The sequence below is a fragment of the Beta vulgaris genome, chromosome 7 (genome assembly GCF_026745355.1).
Source record: "Beta vulgaris subsp. vulgaris cultivar EL10 chromosome 7, EL10.2, whole genome shotgun sequence".
Classification (NCBI taxonomy): Eukaryota; Viridiplantae; Streptophyta; class Magnoliopsida; order Caryophyllales; family Amaranthaceae; genus Beta; species Beta vulgaris.
In genome coordinates, this window is record NC_079208.1 from 56331425 (window position 1) to 56355145 (window position 23721).

The following is a 23721-nucleotide window of genomic DNA, read 5'->3' on the forward strand; positions in this document are numbered from 1 at the left end:
GAAATGATCTTATCGATTTTATATTATTATCTTTACAATAAATCTTAACCACTTGGAGAAGAGAGATTTGAACCTGTAACCTATCGTTCACAACTGACAACACCTCAATCTTAACCATTAGTCCAAAATAGACCTGGGCATGGGACATGCTTGTTCACAGGCTCGGTCCGCGGGCTTTGGGAAATGATGGGCCGGGTCGGGTCAGAGCCTGTGAGTGGCGGACCGAGCTTGAAATCTCCAAATTTTGTCCACGGTCCGCCCAGACCCATGGCCCGCGCCTCCCGCTGGCCTGGTTCGTGTTTTATGCTGTTTTTTTTTTTTGAATTTTGGCCAATTTTAGGTTAAAAAACAAAGAAAAGAAGCCCACGTACCATCTAAGCGGTTCGTGCCGGTGCAGGCCTGAAGTAATTCTTTTGACCGTGACAATCCCACATAGCGGACAACGGGCCGGATTGAGCCCAAACCGTGCCGGCCCACGTGCTTGCCCAACTCATGTCCACCTCTAAGCCAAGACATCATTTCGGATATTTCATATTGTACTCCAAGGCCCAAATCCTACTTCCCCGAAAAGAATGAAGCCTAAACTAGAAAAAATAGCCCACATGTTACATGTATAACAACATTCGGGTTCTTTTTCCCCTTAAACCCCTCTCTCTCTCTTCCTCCGTCGCTCCTAAGGTTTTAGATCTTGCACCGCCGCACCAGAACCACCGTTCGCCGCACCAGAACCACCGCTTGTCTCACCGGAATCTCTACTCGTCGCACGGTAACCTCTACTCATCTTTTTTCTCCGGGAACGATCTCTCTTATTCTAAATCCCCGTGCCAAGACTCTACGTTTAATTTAAAAAAGAATGGAGGAAGTATGTATAGTTTAATTTTGTTTAGTATCTGTTTTTTCTTCAGGAGCTAAAAATGAAGCTTTATCGGGTAGCAATAAGGTCTGCGAGTAATGTATTCTATCATCATCATCAATTGGATCGGTCCATTTTTGTCAGGAACTTCTCCACCAACTTAAATTCTGGTAAACTTATTATTTTTTTTCCAATTTCATGTTGAAAATTTGTATAATTTACTGTATTGTTGCAATAGAAAAAGAACGGAGGTAGTATTGTGGTAGAAAATGTTTTCCTTTTGACCCTGTGAATGTTTTTAACTAGTAATCTTCCTTTGAAGAAACATTGTGTGCTGAGTTTAATACCCTAATTTGTCTGAAATTTTACGTGGGAAGTTGAAATTTTGGTGGGTATTATGGGGAATCACAGCATGGAATGAGTTTAGATCATACTCCCTCCGTCCCATGATATAGTGCTTTGTTTTCATTTTGGGTGTCCTAGAATATAGTGCTTGGTTCTATATTTAATTCCATATTCTTTGAGTGATTTGCCTAGAAAAAACTGTGTCATTATCATTTATTTGCTTCTTGAAATTAGTTTTTTGTTTTGTTTATTTAATCCAAGGGTTACATTGATGCTCTTTCACCAATTGTTATCTTCTCTTCCCTAAAATCACCTTTTTCCGTGGGAAGTCGAAATTTTGGTGGGTATTATGGGGAATCACAGCATGGAATGAGTTTAGATCACACTCCCTCCGTCCCATGATATAGTGCTTTGTTTTCATTTTGGGTGTCCCAGAATATAGTGCTTGGTTCTATATTTAATTCCATATTCTTTTAGTGATTTGCCTGGAAAAAACTGTGTCATTATCATTTATTTGCTTCTTGAAATTAGTTTTTTGTTTTGTTTATTTAACCCAAGGGTTACATTAATGCTCTTTCACCAATTATTATCCATTCTCTCCCCTAAAATCACCTTTTTCCATACAACATTTGTTTAACTTAATAGAAAGTTTTTACTTTCCTATCAGATTTTATTTACCATAAAATGGAATCAAGCACTATATTATGAGAGGGAGTAGTAGTTTGGCATGGACTAAGAAACAGCTGGATATTGAGATAGTATTAGTTTATTGGAACTAGATTGTGCATTAAAGTTTTAGAGTCACTTTGGTGAGTTCAGGGAGTGTGGACAATGCAGTTTGGAATCGTGTGAAGGAAAAGTATAATATTCTATTTTTCCCGTTGATGATGTTTGTATGCCACCTCAAAGTGAGACCCTTGATGATGTTTGTAGTTTCGGTTTGATATCTCTTATTATATTGAAACTGTATGCAATACTACATATGAGAAAACTTGTCCACCTTTTTGTAATGCTTCTTTTCAGTAGGTCATGACGAGAACAAGAATGCCAATTTATCTGAGTCTGCTGATGACTTCTCAAGTCGCATATTTGGCAATTTCTCTGATGATAGTTCCAATACTTTGTTCCGAAGGTTTGACAATTTGAAGAAGGCTCAGTATGGACCGGGCCAGTTAGGATATGATGATCCTTTCAGTACATTGACGGATGGGATGGAATGGAAATTGAAGGAGGCAGCTAAGTACTTTGAGCTGAACCCAAATGAGGTTATGCAAGAAGATTATACCTATAGAACAGACATGAACTTCAAGAGTGGTATGACGTATACCCCTGAGGTATGTGGCAGAAGACTTGAGATATTGGACTTGTAATATTGCCGCTAAGGTGTTAAGCCAGCTTCTGCTTGTTGATACTAGAATCATTCTTTGATCTCTGATATGTATCTCTAGAATAATGTGTTATGCAGTTCTATTTATTTTAAGATCTTCTCGCAGCCTCGCTCATTTATTTTTCTAAGGATTGTTCCTGCATCTCTGCTGTGACATTTGGTTACACTTACCAGCTGTGAAACTGGGATTGTCAAGGAGCTAATAATGTCCTTGGTACTATGTTACTTAAGCTCTTCATGTCACCTTGCTAACCTGTTTTAGATACTTGACACTCTCATACATGGATTCGTGAAACTTCATCTTGGGGTAGAGCATATTGTTATTTGATGAAATGCTGAGTCTTACACTCACCATGTTTCTCCTCATAGCGAGTTTGATTTCCTGATGGAGACAATCTTGGTCTTTGTGCCTTTTATCTTTGGAAATTTCAACTGTTAAATTATTTCACTGTTGCAGGATCTAGATCTTAGAAAACCAGGAGTTTGGAAGCCTAGCAAACGAGGCGAGTTTCAAGTAACTACAGAGGAGGTTCTCAAGAGAGCAGATTTCCGGGTATGTATCTAATTATCTTTATTTATTTATTTATTTCAAATTGTTTGTTGCGAGTGAAAATTATCTCTCTTGCTGGTGAAACCTTCTACAAATCATATTTGGATTGGGGAATTTGGAGGGAAATGAAGAGAAGGAAAGGGAGAGAAATATTTTCTCTTGTTTGGATACGACATGGGGGAAGGGAAGGGAATTGGAAGGATCCATTTCCCCTCCTCCCTTAATTAACAAAATCCTTCCATTGTTGGAAAAATTTGGTAGGAGTAAGCTAGCTCACTCGTACCTCCCCCATCTCTCTCCTTCCCTCCCTTGCCTTTCTCTCCACCATTGCTATCCAAACATTGTGTAATAAGATTGATAATGGAACTGGTGGACTAAGTCTCTGAAACATAATTTGACTACATGGTGCAGAATGTGAGATTCCTTGCTAACTTTCTGACAGATGCTGGAATACTCAATAAGAGGAGCAAGGTACAATATTGTCCCTATATTGGCTAAATTAATTTTTCCATCTGGAACTTGAATTCTGATCATGAGTACCTTTGTCTACCATGAAGACTGGAATTAGTGCTAAAGCCCAAAGGAAAGTTGCTAGGGAGATCAAGACAGCCCGAGCTTTTGGATTGTTGCCTTTCACCACGATGGGGACAAAACAATTTGCATTTGGTATAACGATGGAAGATCGTGATGAGGATTTCCAGTCAGACGGGTACAGGAACCGAGTTGATGATGATGTTCAGGATCCTATCTCCCAAACTGTCTAGCTTCCTAGTAAGGGATGATGCTTTATATGGCCAATAGTGATGCATCAATACTTGTTTTGCTTTTGATTCTTTCTGTATGGATTACTTGCATCGTCACTTGTGGTTCGAGATCCTTCTGTAGAAATTTTTTGTTACATGTTTAAATAATGAAGATAACCTGAAATTGATTGTCAATGAATGCACTCTTGTTACACAAAGTTATAACTTTGCGCTGTACTAATATGTTCTTCATTGAATTCTGTCATCTTTCAATTAAATCTACTCTTCCATTTTTACTTTAGGCTGCTTATTGCTGGTCTTATTATTTAGGTTCTAGGTTTTATTATTTGTTTGAATTTATATTTGTAGCTTTCACTTTCTTTCTCACGTAAATGCTTTTCGGCCTTCGTCGATGCATTATTCTTGACTCTCGAGTTGTTGCCAAAGAGGGATGATAGGCCTTGCATAGTTGCATTGAGCGTGAACTCTTGGGTCCATGCGTAAGGATTATTTTAGAGTTTGGCATATATAGGTATTAGGTATTAAATAGTTTCTTTCCTTACCAAATACTGTTGAGTATAATAGGTATTTTTGGGAGAAAAAAAAGTGTGGACTCCATAATCCATGCGTGCGTTGTGCTGGGAAATAATTTCTCCATTGGAAAATAATTGGTAATCTACTACTAGTCAAAGCATGATTAGAGAGAGAGAATTTAGTAGCTGTCTGTAATGTTCCCAAGTTAGCTTCTTGTTTGGCCTTTTTATTTTAAAACTAGAAAACCAAGGCCATATTTGCTCACGACATGGTCTTCTATTATATTTCATATTGTTATTCGTGCAGGCCACTATAAACTCTGCCTCTCTGTAACATCCACTTCTTTAATTTGTCATATTTACCTGAATATTTTTGGACAATTCTGATAGTTGCTAATCCAGTTCATTAGTTTAAATCGATTCAAGATTTCAACCTAGCTTTTTTTTTTTGCTATTCTTTCAATGGGTCTACATTCATCTCTTTCATTCTCTATGTTCCTTGTTCGATCGTTCTTCTCTTACTTTCTTCCATGCCTACAATCTATTTTTACTTGATATTCATTTTCTCCATGAGGAAGAAAGCTTTCTGCTATGTCTTCTTCTCTCGGATGGTGTCTGTCTTTTCTTGTTATATGGGTCTTCTTTTCCTTCTTTTTTCTACCAAAGTCAGCGGCCTTGGCTCCTCTTCTACTATAGCTGTAATCTATGGTTCTAGCACCGTTGTGTGTGGCATACTCGCTGGGAAATCTTCCCAGGGGATCCAATGTTATCAGCAGGGGAAAACATTTTCGGTCTTGCCAAACATCTCGTATGAAGCTGTTTCTGGCGGGAAAGACTTTTTCTGTGGTATAGCTTCTGGAGGGTCCGACCTCTTTTGCTGGGACACAAGGTTTTCCAACACCAGTTCTTTCCGTGGCAAGAGAATTTACCATAGTACCCGTTTCCCTTTGACTGATCTAGCAGTTGGAGATGATCAAGTATGTGCAGTGCAGGCCAGAACATGGAATGTTCGGTGTTGGCTAAGAGAAGGAAAATTCTCTCTCCTTTCCCCAACTTTGCCACCTGAAGGAGAAACTGAATTCCTTGTTATTACATCAGGTGAAGGGTTTTCCTGTGGGATAGTGAAGGATGAGAGGAATGTATTGTGTTGGGGTAGAAGTGGGATTGGAGACTTTATTGAGAGAGAGTTTGGTAATCTAGCAATGTTAAGCTTAGTTGCTGGGAAATCTCATGTTTGTGGGATTTCTATGTCAGGGGTATTAATCTGTAAAGGGGATAATGATTCAGGCCAACTTGATATCCCTTTTGATAGCGTACCATTTCATTTTTCCGAGCTTGCTTCTGGTGGGACTTATTCCTGTGCTTTGCAACGGAGCAATGGCTCGGTCATCTGCTGGGGCAATGGAGGAAATACATCAGCTATAATTGATCAGAAAATTGAGACACTCTCATTTCAATCCATTGTTGCTGGTGTGGATTTTTCCTGTGGTTTAAAAGTTGGTGATTTTACCCTCCATTGTTGGGGTCCAGGTTGGTCTGTTAATACATCACTTCCATTGCCAAGTATGATTCCTGGAAAATGTGTTCAAGGATCATGTCTACTTTGCGGTGTATTTCCGGGTTCAGAAGCACTCTGTAGTGGTGAGGATATGCATATATGTAGATCATGTGTAATTGAGCTTCCACTTTCATCAAGCTGGCCTAGAAGGAATAATTTAGTTTCACCAGAAGTTTCGGCTCAGCCTGCTCCATCACCAATGGCAATTTCACCATCATTTCCGATTGCATCATTACCATATGACCAGGATGAAAAGCACCGGCCTCTCTGGGCATATGAGGTATTTGGTTTTATTGGTATCATTTCTGGAATACTTGCTCTTGGTTTTTTTATCTATACCCTTTGTAGATCAAAATCCTCAAGAGGTGGGAAGTTCCAAAATGATATGAATCACAAGGTACTTGCTTCTATTGCGAGTAACGATGCTGGTGATTCAGCTTTTATAGCAAGTAATGCTTCAAGTGCACCTCAGTCAAGATCATCGTCAATCACACAGTTTAGTTCTACGACCTTTGGGCGTACGAGGAGCTGGGATTATTCATCAAAGCACGTGGAGAAGTCTGCGGTCTTCACCCTAACTGAGCTTGCTGCTGCTACGAAAAATTTTTCCTTAGAGAACAAGATTGGGAGAGGGAGTTTTGGGACCGTGTATAAAGGGAAACTTCCTAATGGTTGTGAAGTGGCCATTAAGAGGGAAGAAATTTGCACCCAAAAGGATAGAGGAAACGCTTTCGAGTCAGAATTGATGTTCTTGTCTCGTGTTCACCACAAGCATTTGGTGGGTCTAGTTGGGTTTTGTGAAGAGAAAAATGAAAGGCTTTTGGTTTATGAGTATATGAGTAATGGGGCGCTCCATGATCACTTGCATAGCAAGAACACGCCGCATAGTAGTAGCACTAGCCCATTGAATTCTTGGAAGATGAGAATCAAGATTGCTTTAGATGCTGCAAGAGGGATTGAGTACCTTCACAATTATGCGGTGCCACCTATAATTCATCGAGATATCAAGAGTTCAAACATCCTTTTGGATGCAAATTGGGTTGGAAGAGTTTCTGACTTTGGCTTGTCTATGAAGGGTCCCGAGAATAAGGAAGGGAGCATGTCAATCAAAGCAGTTGGGACAGTAGGGTACATCGATCCAGAGTACTATGTTCTAAAAGTTTTGACAACCAAGAGCGATGTGTATGGTTTTGGGGTGGTTTTATTGGAGCTTTTAACGGGAAAGAAGGCTTTATTTAAGGAAGGCGAACAAAGGGGCCCCACAGGGGTGGTGGAGTACACGGGCCCCTTCATCGTGGCTGGGGAAGTGTGGAGGGTGTTAGATAAGCGGGCAGAGATGCCGGTGATGAACGAGTCTGAGGCCATTGAGCTGTTGGCTTACACCGCAATGATGTGCGTGAATTTGGAAGGGAAAGAGAGGCCAACGATGTCTGATGTAGTTTCCAACTTGGAGAAGGCCTTAACTCTTTGTAAAGGCAACTCTGGTACTTTTTCTCCCGACTTCATTCATTTTAGTTGAATTGAATGCCTCAGCAAATATTGCTTGGAGTTGTTTCTCTAATTTCTACCACTTTTGGTTGATTTTGTTTTTCTTTCACCTTTTTTTCTTCGTTTGTTTTAGTGCTTCCCCTTCTTAGCCTACTATTTAATTAGTGTAAATGAAGATATGTTGGTAGAATTTGATTATTGAAGGTAACATTTGCATGAGTGTGAGATGTTTGTATCTTTTCTGACAATCTCAACAAGTTGGTACTTAGTTTAGTTGGTAAATTATCTTGTGGTGATAACTAAGATTTGGGATTGAATCTTATTTCTGTCCTTTGTGGCTCTCTACACGCCAAAGAGAAAAAAACAAAGTTGTACAAACTGATTAAGTCACCCCCTCGAATATCATGAAATGACTTAATTTTTTTTGATGTACAACAATTTTTTCGTTCTCTCTCCACCACTCAAATTAAAAGAGTATTTCTAGACTTCTAAGCAAATGCGAAATTCTTTTAGGACATCCCAAATTAGTATATGCCACTATATTCCTTTTAACGATTTTTTATGGGGATGAGTCCTATAAAATACTATGTACCGAAACATGGCTAATTTTTTTATTGGGATGATATTCTAGTCCTACAAAGTATCATATTAAACTTATCAATATAAGTATGACTAATTTATAAGTTCCTTATACAACATACAATATGTCTTTTAATGTTTTCTCCGCTTTTTAGTACTCGCAACGTTGAAATGTGCACGAGTACCAAGGAGAGGAGGGAGATAGAGAGAGATTAAAAGAAAAACCCCAATATGCTAGGAGAGAGGAAAAGAGAAAATAAAATGTCAACGTTGCAAGTAATAGAGAACTTCATAAAATGAGAAACATTGCAAGTATTAGAAATTAGTATACTGAGAATGTAACCAGAGAATTTTTGGCCTAGGGATTTCCTGAAACAAGTCTCAGAAGTTAGAGGAAAGCATGAGCATTGCTTCTTAGAGGGGAAGCCAATCATAAAGCTAAGATTCATATTGACAAGCTGACCTCCTTACTTTGAAAATTATATTTGTTGGCAAAGATGTGGAGCAGTAATATGTACTACTATACCTCTTATTTAAAACATCTAGGAAAGCACTGTTTAAGCAAACTAAATGAAATCAAGTATTAAGATATAGGACTATGGTAGTACTAATTAGAATTATATGAAGATAATGTCCAACAATTAGTTGAATAATCATTAACCAAACTTTTATTAATTATCCTCTTTTGAAGATTTCATAGAAAATGCTTCCTCTTAGATACACCTGATGTTGGTACACAAGATCAGAAAATCAGCAAATGATGCTGTCAGTCAAGCTGAAAGACCATAAGCAGTCTTGCAGATCTGTGACTGTAAGGCACAAGGCTAGAGTAAGTTATTTTTCAGTAATTTGAAACCACATAAGAAGTTTAACATACTTGTATTTCTCTCCTTTCTTATTATATAACGGAATTGCTCGGATGCCACTCCGAAGCTCTGACACAGGCAAGCAAGTTTGGCCGCCAAAGTCATGCCTTCGACTCATGCTGTAATCACGAACTTCAATTCTCAAGAGGGCGAGTTCAGGTTCTGTTATCTGGAACTCGAACTCCTCGTTCCAGTGTGGGACCCACTGATCTCCAACAGCAATCGTCTTCACCTTCTTTTTATCAGCTGGGACTCCCAATATATGAAGCTACATCGATATAGGAAAGACAACAAAATATTAGCTTAGGTAAATGCATTGCTTCTTGTCTTGAGTGCTAAAATATCTGAATGGAGGTGTATCAGCTGACCTTGGTGAAAAAATCTGGTGGCGAAAATGGGTTGAAATGTGTGTGATGGAATTCCAAATGCCATCCTTCCCCCATGTATATCTTTACCTGTTCATTTAGATTATAGAGATGAAAACACTCCATCATATACTTGGGAAAAAGCTGATGTTTTTCTTACTTAGTACTACTTAGTTAACAAGCAAATTTAGTGTATCAGATTGTCTAACTCAGTTAAACCACTACTAGTTAAGCGAAAGTCAGTAGAAGTTACAAAGGAAGCATATTGAAAATAAGTTTGATAAAGTTATACAAAGTTAAATGTTCATCAAAATACATACTACCTTAGTGATTTGACTGTATTAGGGGATACTACAACCAATTGTAATTAATGATAGTATTTGGGAGTTAGATCGCTAACTGAACCTTATGCAGGGATTAATACCTTTAAGGTTTTCTTGACTTGCCCTCTTATTCCAGGATTGAAAACCTCGTTATTTGGTTCGAGGTTCAGGAGGAAATCTGGCTTTTTCACATAGCCACATCCCCCGTTTGCTCTAAACATTCCTTGCATAATCCATAGGTACTTCCCGTATCCCTTGGGAGTAAACAGACAGATACGAATGTCAGACAGTGTTCTGATCTGTAGTATTCATCCTGCATGCCAAATACATTTATTTGGAGCAGCAGAAGATTATAATGACAGAATTTTAGAGATGTGAACCTGCATATTTAACGCAACCATCTGAGCTCCGTGTGCCCAACCAATGAAAGGATCGTAATTTGAAGAGAAAATTCGCGTACCCTTTGGGTATACCCTAAGCAGGTTCTTCTGAGTGAATCTGAAGCAAAACAAAAGTGCTATACTGTAAGCCTTCGTCATTTGTACTTGAAGATCCCTCTTCTGAGCTTATTTTTAGCTGTGATTAAACTCGAGTAGTTCTTATAATTAAGCTCAGGTAGTCCTTATCTGAACTTATATTAGTTGTGAATTGAATTCGGATACTCATGATCAAGTTTCTTAATACTAACCGGATGATATCACTTGCACTAGTCCTTACAGCATTTTCCAGCTTCTGCTCTACCAGACTCAGACGCGCAACTCTTTTTGTCTCGCCCTTGAGCAAGTTTTCTAACCCACCTTTTCTCTTCACAGCATGAATGGAAATTAAGTTTCTATATTCAGGAATAACAGCTTCTTCTTCCTCCTCTTCTTCTTCTTCTTCCATACCATTTTGCTGTAAAAGCAGTTCTCATAAACATTTAAGACAACTTTAAGCCTCGAACGATCATTCTAAAAGCAAATTCTAACCTCAATATGTGCATATTCTTTATCTCTCAATGTTGGTTCTGAAAAATCACTAGAATCTTTAACCTTTTGTTCATTAGATTCTTCTTCCTTCAGCCTGTCATGGGATTCTTTGGGTGGTTTGGTTGATATTAGAATCTTTCGCTTCAAAGATTCCGGTGAAGGGAATTCTGCAAAATCCATGCCTGGAAAGAGCATGTTTCCAAATGTTGTAGTGACCATCTGAATTAGAGAAAGAAAAGGTCAGTTTTTAAGAAACATAGATCTTATGATTACAATTTTAAAAACCTGTTAGCTAAATTGGCAAACTTTCCTGGGCAACTTTAGCCTGAAGAAATGAGTCCAAGTGATCTTCAAATGTAATAATGACAGGGTATTCTGAAGCACAGAAAGCGTTCTCCTTGATTGCTTCCAAACACTTTATAAGTTTCACAGGAGAAGTCATTGTCCTGTGAGTATATGACATTATGACTAACTTGTTAAAGACTTAAAGTATACGACTTCTAAATAACACTGCTTTACTTGTGCCGGACATTGGTACGTGTCCAAATGTCTGACTTGGTCATTTCAGAAAAATATCTATGATTTTATACAAAAATGTAGTGTTATTACCTATAGGAGTCTGAGTAACATAGCTTTACATATAAGCTGATGAAAAGTATGACTTCTAAATCTGAAAAATGAGTTTTTATAAAGTGGCATACCCTCCATGGTAAACATCCACATCGTTCTTTTTCGAGTTGGGCCACAAGTCTAACTCGATGACCCTGACACCGTTCTTTAAAGCCTTGGTGATCGGCTCAATGCTGCTCGCGCTGCTGAGCTGATTCCCCGTCAAGTAGGAATTGTGGCCTGTGTACAGGAAATAGTGAGCCAGTGGGGATTTCATATCATGATGCACCTGAAAATTTTACAAGATGCTCAGAAATTCAAAACTAATCAACACTACTGTGCCAACGAATTTCAATGATCATGACACAATATTTCATCCATACAGTTGGTAATTTAGTCATTTGAGATAAGCAGTTCAAAATTATTTCTCAGTTTATAAGTTGATTCCAGTAAGAAAGAAAAAGAGCAGGAAACAAAACAGATAAAAAGAACCATCAAATCCATCATTAAGATGATTTGCAAAGATGAAAGTATTACCCCAATATGTGCTAGAGGAGGATTTAACTCTCCAAAAAGATATCTGAAGAAGGCATCAAGGTGAAGGCCTCTCCTATGAAAAACATGGTGATGTGTAAGACTATTGAATATAGCTTGAGCATGATCAAGTGTAGCCTTATTTTCTCCTTGAAATTCTACCAAAAATCTATGAAGTCCTTCGATGTTCATCACTCCATTGTCAGAATACTCGTTGAACAAGTTTACAATATCCTCTGGAGGCACTGCCATTTTAAGCTTGAACATACGCCGAGGACAGCACCAGAACTTGTACGCCTGTTTCGACATTTTTTCGTTTTGCCTGTATATTTTTTTATTTTGTTCTTTGATTCTACGGTGGGTATTTCACTGTATTAAGCCTTTGTTCATGTATAGAAGGATTTAAAGTGATTAGTTGCTTTACATTAGAAAAAGGAAAAATGTAAGAGAAGATTTGTTGCTGATATTCTAAAAGAACTTTAAAGCTCTTTAGATGTATAATACTATTACTATTGCAGTATCTCTCTTGTGGAATTTTGCCTTTTGACAAAGCGAGAATAAGTTCTCTTATTAGTTTCCACTTCTTTCTGACATTATATATCATTATCAATCTTCACGTTTCCTCTCAAACTACAAAAAAGAACAGAAAGGATTTTGTATGTGTTATAACTTATAAGTGGATAAGAGAAACTTCGCCATTGGCGTTTTTTTACATCTACACTCGGGAGTATGATGTGCAACATGCTTCCGTTTGTATGTTATTTTCATAACATATGCGCGCTCTTTTGTATGATCAACCTAAAATAACACAAGAGGCATCACGCTCGCAATTTGTCGAAATAAGAGATATTCACGACCAACAAGAACTAGATTAATTCTCTTTCGAACAGGCCCTGGAAACTGAATTATTGCCAACCATTTTCTAATATGAACTCATCCTACTCGATAATGTTAAGTCAGCCAATTTCTACATGGGTATTATTATTACTAAATTGTTGGTGTATCAGAAATTCATACTGGCTGCAACACACACAGGACACAGCATCTATAACAATAAACTGTAGTACTCATAAAGATGTTACAGTCAGTTAACTTCTGATAAGATCTGAAATCGTGTAAGAAGTTTGACATGTTCATATATCTCTCCTTTCTTGCTATACAATGGAATAGCTCGGATGCCACTTCTTAATTCTGAGATTGGTAAGCAAGTCTGGCCTCCAAAGCCATGCCTTCTGTCTACGTCGAATTCACAAACTTCAATTCTTAACAGGGCAAGTTCAGGAACTGTCAATGGAAACTCGAACTCCTTGTTCCATATGGGAACCCACTGATCCTCGATAATTGCTGTCGTTGCCTTCTTGATGTCAGCAGGAACTCCCCAAATTTCAACCTGCACAGAGAAGAACAACTCTGTTAAGTGCATATTGGCAGTGTATGTCTGACTAAAGGAAAGAGTGACGGGAAATTAATCCTCCGTAAGGTACTAAACTCTACCTCACACTAGAGTCACTTAGGTACTGCCTTAAATCATATACCACCACAAACATGAACATGATCAATTCATCATAAGTCATAACTAAATGAGATGCCACAAGAACTCTTTTCTCTACTCGCTATCGAACTTCAGGTACCTCCGAATAGAGGTGGCTATTGGTTGGACCAGGCTGCACTGTTTAGGAAAAACAGACACAGGAAACATACTGAGTTATGTGCCTATGCAGCAATGCAGGTTAGAAACCAGGTCAGTTCAGTAAAATATGTGGCTCCAAAAGTAACCAGGCTGATTTGGTTTGGGATTGGGTGGGGTTGAACCCGCCGTTTGGGTGAGTTTAAAGCTCGACCCAAGACCCACACACTAGGTAGAGCATGATGGGGCAGGTTGGGTCCGGATCTGAAACGATCCTGACCCAAATCTCAGTTTGGATTGTGTGAACCGGTCTTGTGTAAATAGATCTTGGAGGTTGCTAAAACATACTAACAACTAGATCAGCTGACCTTAGTAAAGAAATCTGGTGGAGAAAAAGGATCAAAATGCGTTCGACGAAATTGCAAATGCCATCCATCACCCATGTACAACTTTACCTGTACAATGAGATTAAGATAAATAAGTATTGTAATAATCCTAGTTTTACAAGATAAGAAACTTAGATTAAGACCTTCAAAGTTTTCTTGACTGGTCTTCTTAGGCTGGGATCAAATGCCTCGTTACTTAACAAGATATCTGGCTTCTTTACATAACCACAACCACCATTGGCTCTAAACATCCCTTGCATGATCCACAAGTACTTTCCATGACCCTGTCGAAACCACATGATAGTACTCTATTTGGTTGGACGGAAAACATCTTCAATCAATAATAATCTTCCAAGAAATACTTCAATAAGAATGCTTGATTTCCATGTCAAACCTGCATGTTAAATGCTACCATTTGAGCTCCGTGTGTCCACCCGATTAGAGGATTGAAATTTGAAGATAATATGCGTGTGCCTTTCGGATATATCCTTAGTAGGTTCTTCTGCGTAAACCTAGGGGATCATATCATTTTCGTTACTATTACCATCATTTATTACCAACTACCAAACGAGTCATGAACTCACTAACCTGACGATATCTGTTGCATAAGCTTTTACAACATTTTGCAGCTTCTCCTCGCTCATACTCAACCGAGCAACTCTTTTAGAATTGTCTTTTAACAAGCTCTCCAATCCACTTTTCCACTTCGAAGCATGAATGGCAATCAAATGCCTATACTCTATAACTGCAGCCTCCTCCTCATCTTCCTCCTCACTCTTCTGCTAGTGTTTTATTGCAAATCTTCAGATTGTTTATCATTTGGAAGTAATAATAGTAAGACATAAAGAAACACAAATTATTTCTTATGGCTACCCGCCCCTGCATTAGTTGATGGTAAAACGTGAGTTACTAATGAAGTCTTTGTCAAAGGACCAACTCAACCAAAAGCTTAAGCTGATGGTTGGAGTTGGGATGGATGAGATTTGAACCTTTATGTCACGCTGGCTCCGATACCATATTAAAAGACCAACTCAACCAAAAGCTTAAGCTGATAGTTGGTCCTTTGACCGTCTTAAGAGGGGTTAATGATATAATTTTTAACGGAGTTACTCATAATGTCGCACCATTATTTGAACATGTGACGTGCCACATGGGAGATCGAGATGGGGTAAAGAAAGAACCTGAATATTTATATCGAGTTCTTCATTTCCTGATCTATCAGTGAGCTCCTCAATCTTCAGTTCTTGATTTTCTTGTTCCGTGAAACTACCAAGTGGTTCTTTTGGTGGCTTGGTTGATATCAGAATCTTTCCCTTCAATTCTTCAGGTGAAGGGAATTCAAGAAATTCCACTCCAGGGTATAGCATATCCCCAAATGTTTCACTGACCATCTGAATCAAGGGAAAAAATGGTATGATTATTCCAATTATAGATTTAAATAATGTACTCCATCCGTTTTCTTCAGCTTTATTCATTTGAAATTTGCAAAATCTAGAATGCACAACTTTCGTCATTAACATGTTTAACACTATATTATTTAGATTTCGAAATTGCACAGTTACCATATAGTCCATGTAGTGGTAGCTCCGTAATATGTATTAAGTGGGATCGAAATAAAATTAGTGTGTTTTAATGGGTTCAAATAATCAATTTTATAAGAGAATTTCCAAATATCACAAATTATGTAAGGAAAATTTCCGAAATTCCGGATTTTAGTCGGGTCAACGACCCACTTAATACAATGTACATCCGCCCCTGAGTCCATGTATACGAACTTTGGCTTTTTGAAATGCAAGCTAGAAGAACTTTAAGAAACGGAGGGAGTTTTTCAACACGAAAGAAAAAGAAGAGAGGGGACAGTATTCTTTTTTCAGTAACTCTCCTGAGCCACTTTAGCCTGAAGCACAGCATCCAAGTGATCTTCAAATGTTATTATGACAGGAAAATCCGAAGCGTAGAAAGCGTTTTCCTTGATTGCTTCCAAACATTCAATGAGATCCACAGGAGAAGTCATAGTCCTGTAAGTCTAAAAATCTTAATCATATTGATAATCACACAAATTTACCACATTGGTTAGATATATATACTTTCTCCGTTTCTTTTTAAGTGCGACACTTTGACTTTTGTTTATTCACACACTTCACTTTGACCATGTTTTTTTACTAATATATAAAAGCAAAAATAATTATTACAAAATGTTATTGGATTTGTTTCAAGGATTATTTTCATCATACCAACTTTTAATAACTTTTAAAAATACATAATTAGAGATATTAATGATCAAAATTGTGCGTTGGCAAGTACGAAAATCAAACTGTTGCACTTACTTAGAAACGAAGGTTAGTACTTCATATGAATGTGAATTACAATTTACAATAGCATACCCTCCATGGCAAACTGCGATATCATGTTTGCTTTTCTTGCTGGTCCATAAATCTAGCTCAATGACCTTAACACCACTTCTTAAGGCCATAATTATCGGCTCGACGCTGCTCGGGCTGCTGAGCTGATTCCCGGTTAAGTAGGAATTGTGGCCTGTGTACAAGAAGTAGTGAGCTAGAGGCTCTTTCATGTTATGATGCACCTGGTATAGCCAAATGTAGAAAACAAAAAACTTATGAATTAATAAACTTATTGAAGATAATGTAATCTGTGACAAATACTTATGTATTGAATTCAATACAATTGCATATCACTAGTGAACTTAAATCACATTGAACAAAGCAAATAATGCATCATCAACTATGCACTTCATATAGTCCTTTAGCATGTAGTACTCCCTTTATTGTACATATACTATGATCATTATAATATGATCACTAAACCAACTTTTGTCCATCATATTATATGTCATTTAAAACACCAACACTTTAAATGCAATATTATATGTTAGTTTTAAGTATCAATACAATATTCCATCAAACAGAAATATCAACACAATAACCAACCTCTCAATAAAAATCGTGCATAAACTTAAATGATATTAATAATTTCTTCGTTCTGAAATAGCTGAAATACTTCACATAAAAAAAAAAAAGTGTTCCACTTGTTTCATAACAGAGAAAGTACGAAAGATTGTAATAAACTATACCCCAAGAGGAGCAAGAGGAGGATTTAGGTCCCCAAACAAATATTTGAAGAAAGCATCAAGATGAAGACCCCTCCTTTGGAACACATGAAGATGTTTAAGACTATCAAATATGGCTTGAGCACTTTCAAAGGTAGTATCATTATTTTCTCCTTGAAAATCTTTCAAAAACTCGCACAAATTTTCAATTGTCATCACTCCATTATCAGAGTAATCGTTGAACAAGTCGACGATATCTTGTGGGGGTTCCGCCATTTTCAGTTTGAACATACGCCGGAAACAAAAACAAAACCAAAATGCCTGGTTAGATCTTTTTTGGTGGTCACCTTTTGTTGTAAGAAATCTTTTTATCCCTTCCATTTTTATTTTGTTTATCAGATTGGTGTTTATTTTTTCATATGGTGTAAATGTGGTATATAAAGGAGGTGAAAAGATTACTTGTTGGTAGATTAATTATTGTGCTTTGGTGTTGCTTCTTGACAAAGCCAGAATAATATATACTCAAGGTATCCCTCATTCTTGATCGTCATTTTTCTTAACATATGAAACATACTTCCGCAGCTTTTCTGAAAAGTGGTAACATTTTGATTTTCATATTTGTAACACACAATCTAACCAATAATATAATATAACTGATTATATATTACTCTCTACATATCTCAAAAGATGAAATTAACAAAATCTTAAATGACTGATTGTGTAGTGTGTACCTATATAATCTTTGTATGCTCGTGAAATATTATGGTCAAAATTTGTAAAGTTTTCAAACTCCATAATCTAATTTGAGAGAGAGAGAGCGCAATAGAAATGACATTGAGACAAATTTCGTGTATAGAGAGCTACAAAAGACAATGATGTAAATATAATACAAGCAATCTCACGTCAGCATCACTCCCACAAGACTAATTTAGCCAAACAATAGCATATTTCTTTATTATACATGATTTTTATTGATCAAAATTGATTTCAGAATCCATATTTTTTTACACACACAAAAAACTTCATGTAGGCAATTTTGACATTGGCCTAGTAGTTTAAGTTTGGTCTCGGACTTTAAAGTCATGAGGATCAAACTCCAGTAGAAACTCTTTTGGAGATGAGGTCCCCTTACCATTCTCCTCACTCTCAAAGAGCCTGACTTGTAAAACTGGTTGGATAAACCTCTAGACGTGCTTATTCATATTTTTTTTTGCCTCACCTACCCAAAAAAATGAAACTTCATGGAGATCAAAGAAGATATACGTGTTCTTTGATGATACACAAGGACATGCACCACTTGATGCGCAAAGATTTCAAAGCATAGGCTATAATTTACACGAACGTAAACTGCATCAAGAGCTTAACCGAAGGATATTCCTTTCCTTTGTTATCACATATAGGAACTGCGTGAATCCCAGGCTTAAGTTCATGAACAGGCAAGCAAGTTTGCCCAGCAAAATCATCTTTATCAGTCTTATCATATTCATGAACTTCAATTCTTAGCAAAGCTAGTTCAGGGATTTTTAATGGGAAACTAAACTCTTCGTTCCAAGCAGGTCTCCAGTGATCTTCTATCACCTTTGTTTTTTTCATCACTTCATCTGTTGGTGCTCCTGCTATGCCCACCTATCCATGAAAGCTAGAGCGTTACTTAAAAAACTATTAGCTAAAGTTTTCAGAGAAGTATATGAAGTTCGTTTACGGTGTTGTCAGCTAATATATTAATTGTTTGCATGCGAGCTTGTCTGACATTGGAGAAGAGAATGACTAACATATAAGCTTGATGGGATCCTCCTATTATCAAATGGTGTACGTTAGGATGGAACCTCATTTAGGCTTATATGTGGTCAAACTCTTGTCCGACGTGGGACTAATGTGTGCAGACCGAGCTGAGATGTATTTATCATGGTATCAGAGCAGACGATCCTGACCTATTGTTGTTCCCATGTAAGGAGGGACTAGTAAGTTGAAAATTTGTTTGGAGTAGAGGTGATCATTTTGACCCGGCCCGACCCATTTTTGGGCAATTTTTTTCGGCCCGGCCCGATTTATTTTGCCTTTGGGCAAGCCAAAAACGACTTTTTAGTCTATTTTTTGGCCCGACCCGTTTTTGGTCGAAAAAGCCCGCTAATTTTAACCCGAAATAGCGGGCTTTGGGCACAAAAAATCGGCCCAAATTTAGCCCCGGCCCGGCCCGTTTAATGGGCAAATTTTTTTGACCGCGACTCGGCTCATGATCACCTCTAGTTTGGAGCATGGAATGTTTAGTCGATTTTCGAGATAAGTAGGAGTTCCTCGTTTACCTTAGCATAGAAATCTGGTGGTGAAAATGTATCAAAATGAGTTTGTTTAAAATCCTCTCGCCACCCATCCCCTAGGTAGATTTTCACCTGAATATTTCAGAAAAATTGTTAAGTAATTTCTTTCTTAGAGTATCTTTGGAAGAGGAAATATATTCGAGTTTAGAGATACAATCACCTTTAATGTTATCTTGATTGGTAAATCTGCTTTTGGATCAAAAACTTGGTTTTCTGGACCTATACTCATGAGAAAATCAGGCTTTTTTACATAACCACAGCTTCCATTGGCCTTAAACATCCCATGCATTAGCCAAAGTGGTTTCCCATGACCCTGTCAACATAAGAGATCGATTAACATCTTAAGTGCATAACAAATTGGTCAAGCAAACAATTAAGATGCAAAATAATGTAGTTACTAGCTACTTAATGTTGATGGATTTTGATTATGAAAGGACATATGATATAGGAAAACAATTAACCTGCATGTTAAACGCGACCATTTGAGCTCCATGCATCCAACCAAGAAAAGGCTCGTAGTTAGAAGAGTTAAACCGTGTGACCTTAGGAAAAATCCTCATGATATTTTTCTGGGTATACCTGGATATTAGATGAACTGAATGTCATACAGCATACTAGGAAAATATTACGATTACTAGAGTGTACGTTTGATTGGACGTAAAACATTTTTTAGAAAATGAGTCAAGCTTTGCTTGGTTTATAAGAGGTGTATGACAAAATTCTAATTGATGGAAAGTTTCTCTAAAAATTGAAAATATTTATCTTCTTAAAGGAAAAAAAACGCCACATTTTCCTCTCTATTCTTCACCTTTCTCTAACTTTTCAAACAAATAAACAAACTAAGGAAATCTACCTGCAGTATATCTTAACCTGTTTTCTTATAAAAGATCATTTTTCGTTGAAAATGTTTTACTCAATCAAATGGAGCCTTAGAAAGTAGAAACCATTAGCCACGTGATTAAATATTGCCAAATAGCATGCACACCAAGTTAAGAGGTGACTCCTGATTAAAGCTGGTAGGTAAAGCATGGGCCAAATCTATAAATCTAAACAGGTCCCATGTAAAGCCCAACTCGATTAATTAAATGACACTAGGTCCACCTTAACTGGTCCAAGCCTTGGTGCAGTTTTGCAACCATATCTTAAATCAGCCCATTGCCCCACTACCATGATAATCGAACCGATGGGCGATGGGCACGTCCACTCAAAATTAATATTTCCTCAATCTCTATTATATAAGACAACTCTTATAAAGTTTGATATCCGTTTGAAATATCTTAAAACATCATTTATTTTAAAAAAAGCTTACAATTTATAACTTGAAACACGCATCGTGTGCATTTGACTCTAATTTTAAATATATGAAACACTTACTGAAGAAAGAAATTTTAATTTTAGAACATTGCTCTCAAAAGTTTAAGGGCAACTCTATTGCTCTCTCTCTTTTTATCACATGATTACATATATATCGCTATTTCTCTTTATATCTCTCGTCTCCTTAATCTCCGTATCTACCCCTACCTTCATTTATTTTAGAACGAAGAAAGTATTGTAACAACAAAATTAGGTAATAGTAATAAGTACCTAATAATATCAGTTCCATGAGAATTGGTTGATTTTGCAAGAAGTTGCTCGCTCCAACTAAGACGGCTCACTTTATTTGGATCTACCTTAAGAGACTCCTTCAACTCACCCCTTTTAATACCAGGAATTGTAATCAGTTTCTTATACTCAGCTGGTCTTTCACGCAAAGAAGCACTTTCATCAGAATTTTCTTCATCTTGATCAACATTTTCATGCTCAATTTTGTCATTATTTGTCTGTTAAAAGTGATTAGAATGTCACTATAAACTTCATTAGAACATGATCACACATTAATTTGAATTATATATAAAAAAAAAATAAAGAGACCTTGCTTGAGAGAAGCTTATCCTCAGTTGAGATTTGTTCCTCATTGCCCTTTTGAATGCTATTTTCAGCTGTAAGATACTCCTTAGGTGGTTTTGTTGAGATGATCACCTTAAACTTCAATTCTTCAGGAGAAGGGAAAGCCTCCGAAATCTCCGATTCAGGATAGAATAGCATATCCCCGAATGTTTGAGTGATCATCTTTACAAAATTGAATCAAAAAAATTAGCGAATAATACTTCCTCGGTTTATTTTTTGACTAGTTATATTTTAATCATCTATCCATAAATATGATAAGTAGTTGATGTCAAAGGACCAGCTTAACCAAAAGCTTAAACTTATGGTTGAGGCATCAGGAATAAATTTATACTCTATCACGTCTCCTCATGCAAGAGCCCTTTGGGCTTGAAGTGTGGATGCAGCATAGGCCTCTCTCATAATTGGCGCGGAATATTCCACTGACAAAGGAGGGGGTGGATGAGATTCGAACCCGTAACATTTTTGTCACGCTGGCTCTGATACCATATCAAAGGACCAACTCAACCAAAAACTTAAGCTGATAATAGAGACTCCATGAATAAATTTATACTCTATCAGTTGATATTTTGAAACATATTCATCGAAATAAACCCAACATATAACATGGTAACGTAAATATTGATTTGAAAAACTATGGTCAAAGTTACTATAAGGATAGCGCAAAAGTCAAAGCTTAATAGAAGTATATGCATATGTAACTTTACATACTTGAGCTACTTTTGCTTGAAGTGTTGGATTGAGGTGATCTTCAAGAGTTAAAATCACAGGATAAGGAGATGCACAAAAGGCATATTCTTTGATGGATTTTAGACATTTGATGAGCTCCACTGGAGTAGTAAGTGTCCTAAAACAAATAAATGTTTCATTTAGCAAGGAAACAAAATCAAACAAAAAGTGAAAAAATCAGCAGAAAATATGAAATTCTGATTGTATTGACATACTTTCCATGCAAAACATGAACATCTTCCTTGTTGGGAGTTGGCCAAAGATCAAGCTCTATAACTCTTACACCTTTCTGCAACGCTTCGATTATCGGAACATCGCTGCAATCACTGCTGATTTGATTGCCAGTCAAGTAAGAATTATGACCAGTGTATATGAAATAATGTGATAATGGGGATGTCATATCTTGATGAACCTTCAATAACCCAGAAAAAAGATTTTATAAACAAGTCAAAAACAGTACTATAAAATTGAAAAAAGGATCTATTAATTGAAAGTTATGGTACTAATGTCGTTGACCATTGTTGGGGGAACTATCGTAAACAAATTTATCGATTGAAAGTTAGTTACCGTGTTAACTAGTTATGAAGCACGAAAACCTCTAAGATCTAAGGGGTTGGTGCTAATAAAGCCCAAAAATGACTAGGAAACAAATACGAAACTCTAGTCATTTTTGCGCTATATTATTGTTGAACAGTGTTGGGTGAATCATTGTCTTATGTACTAGTGAAGTACTAGCGATCCTTAAACTTACAAAAAGAAAAATAGAAGTACTAACCTGAGACTTAATGGGAGGATTGAGATCAATTGAGAATAGATAAGAGAAGAATTCATCAAGAAGAATACATTTTTTAGTAGTAGAACTAAAAATTGGCATGTGAGGATGTTTTCTTCTTGACTTGATCTCCTCCACAATCTTCTCTGCCTCAGCTAATGTTGCCTTGATCTCACCTTGTACTTCCACCATGAACTTTTTGAGCTGCTCCGCCGTCATGTGTGGCCCACATTCGGCGTATTCGTCGAAATACTCTTTAATATCAGACGGCGGTTGTAGCTCTGCCTTTGCAAACTTTCTTGCAAAACATCCACATACTATGTAACTCTCCATTTTCTTTTGGAAAATCTCTAAATGAGTTTTACCCTGTTTTCCTCTGTTTTGATAGTAAGGAGAACTAGAGGATATAAATCTTTATTATATAAGCCAAGGGAGGGTGTGGTGTCCTCTTTTGAAATAACTAAAATACCCTTAATGATCTAATTAATGGAATGAAAAAAATTACAAAAGCAAATCATTTAAAAATTCTCATTCCAACTTGCCATTTAAAACAAGTTTAAAATGGTATATGCATCAAATACTTCAATCAAAAATTAAATGGACAAAATATTTATACCTTATAAAAAAAGAGGGCATACATAACGTGCACATGAAAAGTCTGAACATGCACTACCTTTGATACTCTTTAATTCAGTTAAACCAACTCATTATTTTTGTTCTTTCTGTTCAATATTCATTCACAAAAAATTAATTTTAACAATAACTCACAACCTTTTTAATTTTTTACATTAGCGAATTAATATATCTAAATTCATCTAACTGTTAAATTTTTCACATTTAAGTTTAATCATAAATAAAGTACGAATGGAGTATCTATAAGCTAATCCTATTGGCAATTGGCTATTGTGAATTGGCATAATGGGGAATGGTACATGTTCATGAAAGTTGGAGTGGCGGTTGCCTTTTATAGTAAGGACTTTTCTGATCTATGCCACAAGGCGTTGGTTAAGAATTTAAGGTTTTTTGAATATATTTTCGAGACGTTGGATAAGCGGTAAATATATTTCCTAAAATGGTATGAATCTTTGAATGTATTGCTAAAGCAGATGTCAATCGATATAATTAATGGTTAGATTCATTTAATATTTCCGATTTTAGTTATCTTATCTAACTCTGA

The 23721-nt window shown here is 36.9% G+C and overlaps 5 protein-coding genes across 6 annotated transcripts; 2 read left to right on the top strand and 3 right to left on the bottom strand.

Moving 5' to 3' along the window:
• Positions 1-588: 588 nt before the first annotated feature.
• LOC104899946 (uncharacterized) lies at positions 589-4077 on the top strand. 2 transcript variants are annotated; one of them, XM_010687238.4, is made up of 6 exons: positions 589-766; positions 906-1023; positions 2225-2532; positions 3043-3138; positions 3547-3606; positions 3693-4077. In XM_010687238.4, exons 2-6 carry the CDS (start codon positions 915-917, stop codon positions 3897-3899), a joined length of 780 nt encoding a protein of 259 aa, XP_010685540.1. In that variant the 5' UTR covers positions 589-766; positions 906-914; the 3' UTR covers positions 3900-4077. The 2 variants fall into 2 exon arrangements, with proteins under 2 accessions (XP_010685540.1, XP_010685539.1); XM_010687237.4 differs by having other exon boundaries at positions 590-766; positions 2222-2532.
• Positions 4078-4225: 148 nt separating this feature from the next.
• LOC104899947 (putative serine/threonine-protein kinase-like protein CCR3) lies at positions 4226-9169 on the top strand. Its single transcript, XM_010687239.4, has one exon. The coding sequence runs from the start codon at positions 4942-4944 to the stop codon at positions 7486-7488; it is 2547 nt and encodes an 848-aa protein (XP_010685541.1). The 5' UTR covers positions 4226-4941; the 3' UTR covers positions 7489-9169.
• Positions 8682-12165, bottom strand: LOC104899948 (phosphoinositide phospholipase C 2). The gene is made up of 9 exons (XM_010687241.4): positions 11705-12165; positions 11260-11456; positions 10869-11004; positions 10559-10777; positions 10279-10484; positions 9971-10088; positions 9692-9844; positions 9271-9357; positions 8682-9170 (listed from the first exon to the last, which is right to left on the bottom strand). The coding sequence occupies exons 1-9, from the start codon at positions 12008-12010 to the stop codon at positions 8871-8873; spliced, it is 1722 nt and encodes a 573-aa protein (XP_010685543.2). The 5' UTR covers positions 12011-12165; the 3' UTR covers positions 8682-8870.
• Positions 12166-12665: 500 nt separating this feature from the next.
• Positions 12666-17456, bottom strand: LOC104899949 (phosphoinositide phospholipase C 2). The gene is given in 9 exon segments (XM_057396225.1): positions 12666-13091; positions 13697-13783; positions 13858-13998; positions 14109-14226; positions 14303-14493; positions 14896-15105; positions 15573-15732; positions 16099-16298; positions 16806-17456. Coding segments are annotated over 9 exon segments (1770 nt in total). The 5' UTR covers positions 17163-17456; the 3' UTR covers positions 12666-12785.
• A 140-nt stretch (positions 17457-17596) lies between these two features.
• Positions 17597-22941, bottom strand: LOC104899950 (phosphoinositide phospholipase C 4). Its single transcript, XM_010687243.4, has 9 exons — positions 22548-22941; positions 21988-22184; positions 21755-21890; positions 21011-21208; positions 20684-20919; positions 19561-19678; positions 19260-19412; positions 19085-19171; positions 17597-18407 (listed from the first exon to the last, which is right to left on the bottom strand). Exons 1-9 carry the CDS (start codon positions 22875-22877, stop codon positions 18114-18116), a joined length of 1749 nt encoding a protein of 582 aa, XP_010685545.2. The 5' UTR covers positions 22878-22941; the 3' UTR covers positions 17597-18113.
• Positions 22942-23721: the final 780 nt, after the last annotated feature.

Coding starts and splice junctions, on each gene's coding strand:
- LOC104899947 (XM_010687239.4), top strand. CDS start 4,942: ATGCCTACAATCTATTTTTACTTGATATTCATTTTCTCCATGAGGAAG.
- LOC104899946 (XM_010687237.4), top strand. CDS start 915: ATGAAGCTTTATCGGGTAGCAATAAGGTCTGCGAGTAATGTATTCTAT. Junction 2,533..3,042: donor GTATGACGTATACCCCTGAG/GTATGTGGCAGA, acceptor TCACTGTTGCAG/GATCTAGATCTTAGAAAACC. Junction 3,139..3,546: donor TCAAGAGAGCAGATTTCCGG/GTATGTATCTAA, acceptor TACATGGTGCAG/AATGTGAGATTCCTTGCTAA.
- LOC104899948 (XM_010687241.4), bottom strand. CDS start 12,010: ATGTCGAAACAGGCGTACAAGTTCTGGTGCTGTCCTCGGCGTATGTTC. Junction 11,005..11,259: donor GTGGATGTTTACCATGGAGG/GTATGCCACTTT, acceptor ATATACTCACAG/GACAATGACTTCTCCTGTGA. Junction 10,778..10,868: donor TTCAGGCTAAAGTTGCCCAG/GAAAGTTTGCCA, acceptor TCTCTAATTCAG/ATGGTCACTACAACATTTGG.
- LOC104899950 (XM_010687243.4), bottom strand. CDS start 22,877: ATGGAGAGTTACATAGTATGTGGATGTTTTGCAAGAAAGTTTGCAAAG. Junction 22,185..22,547: donor ATCCTCCCATTAAGTCTCAG/GTTAGTACTTCT, acceptor GGGTTATTGAAG/GTTCATCAAGATATGACATC. Junction 21,891..21,987: donor GTTCATGTTTTGCATGGAAA/GTATGTCAATAC, acceptor TATTTGTTTTAG/GACACTTACTACTCCAGTGG.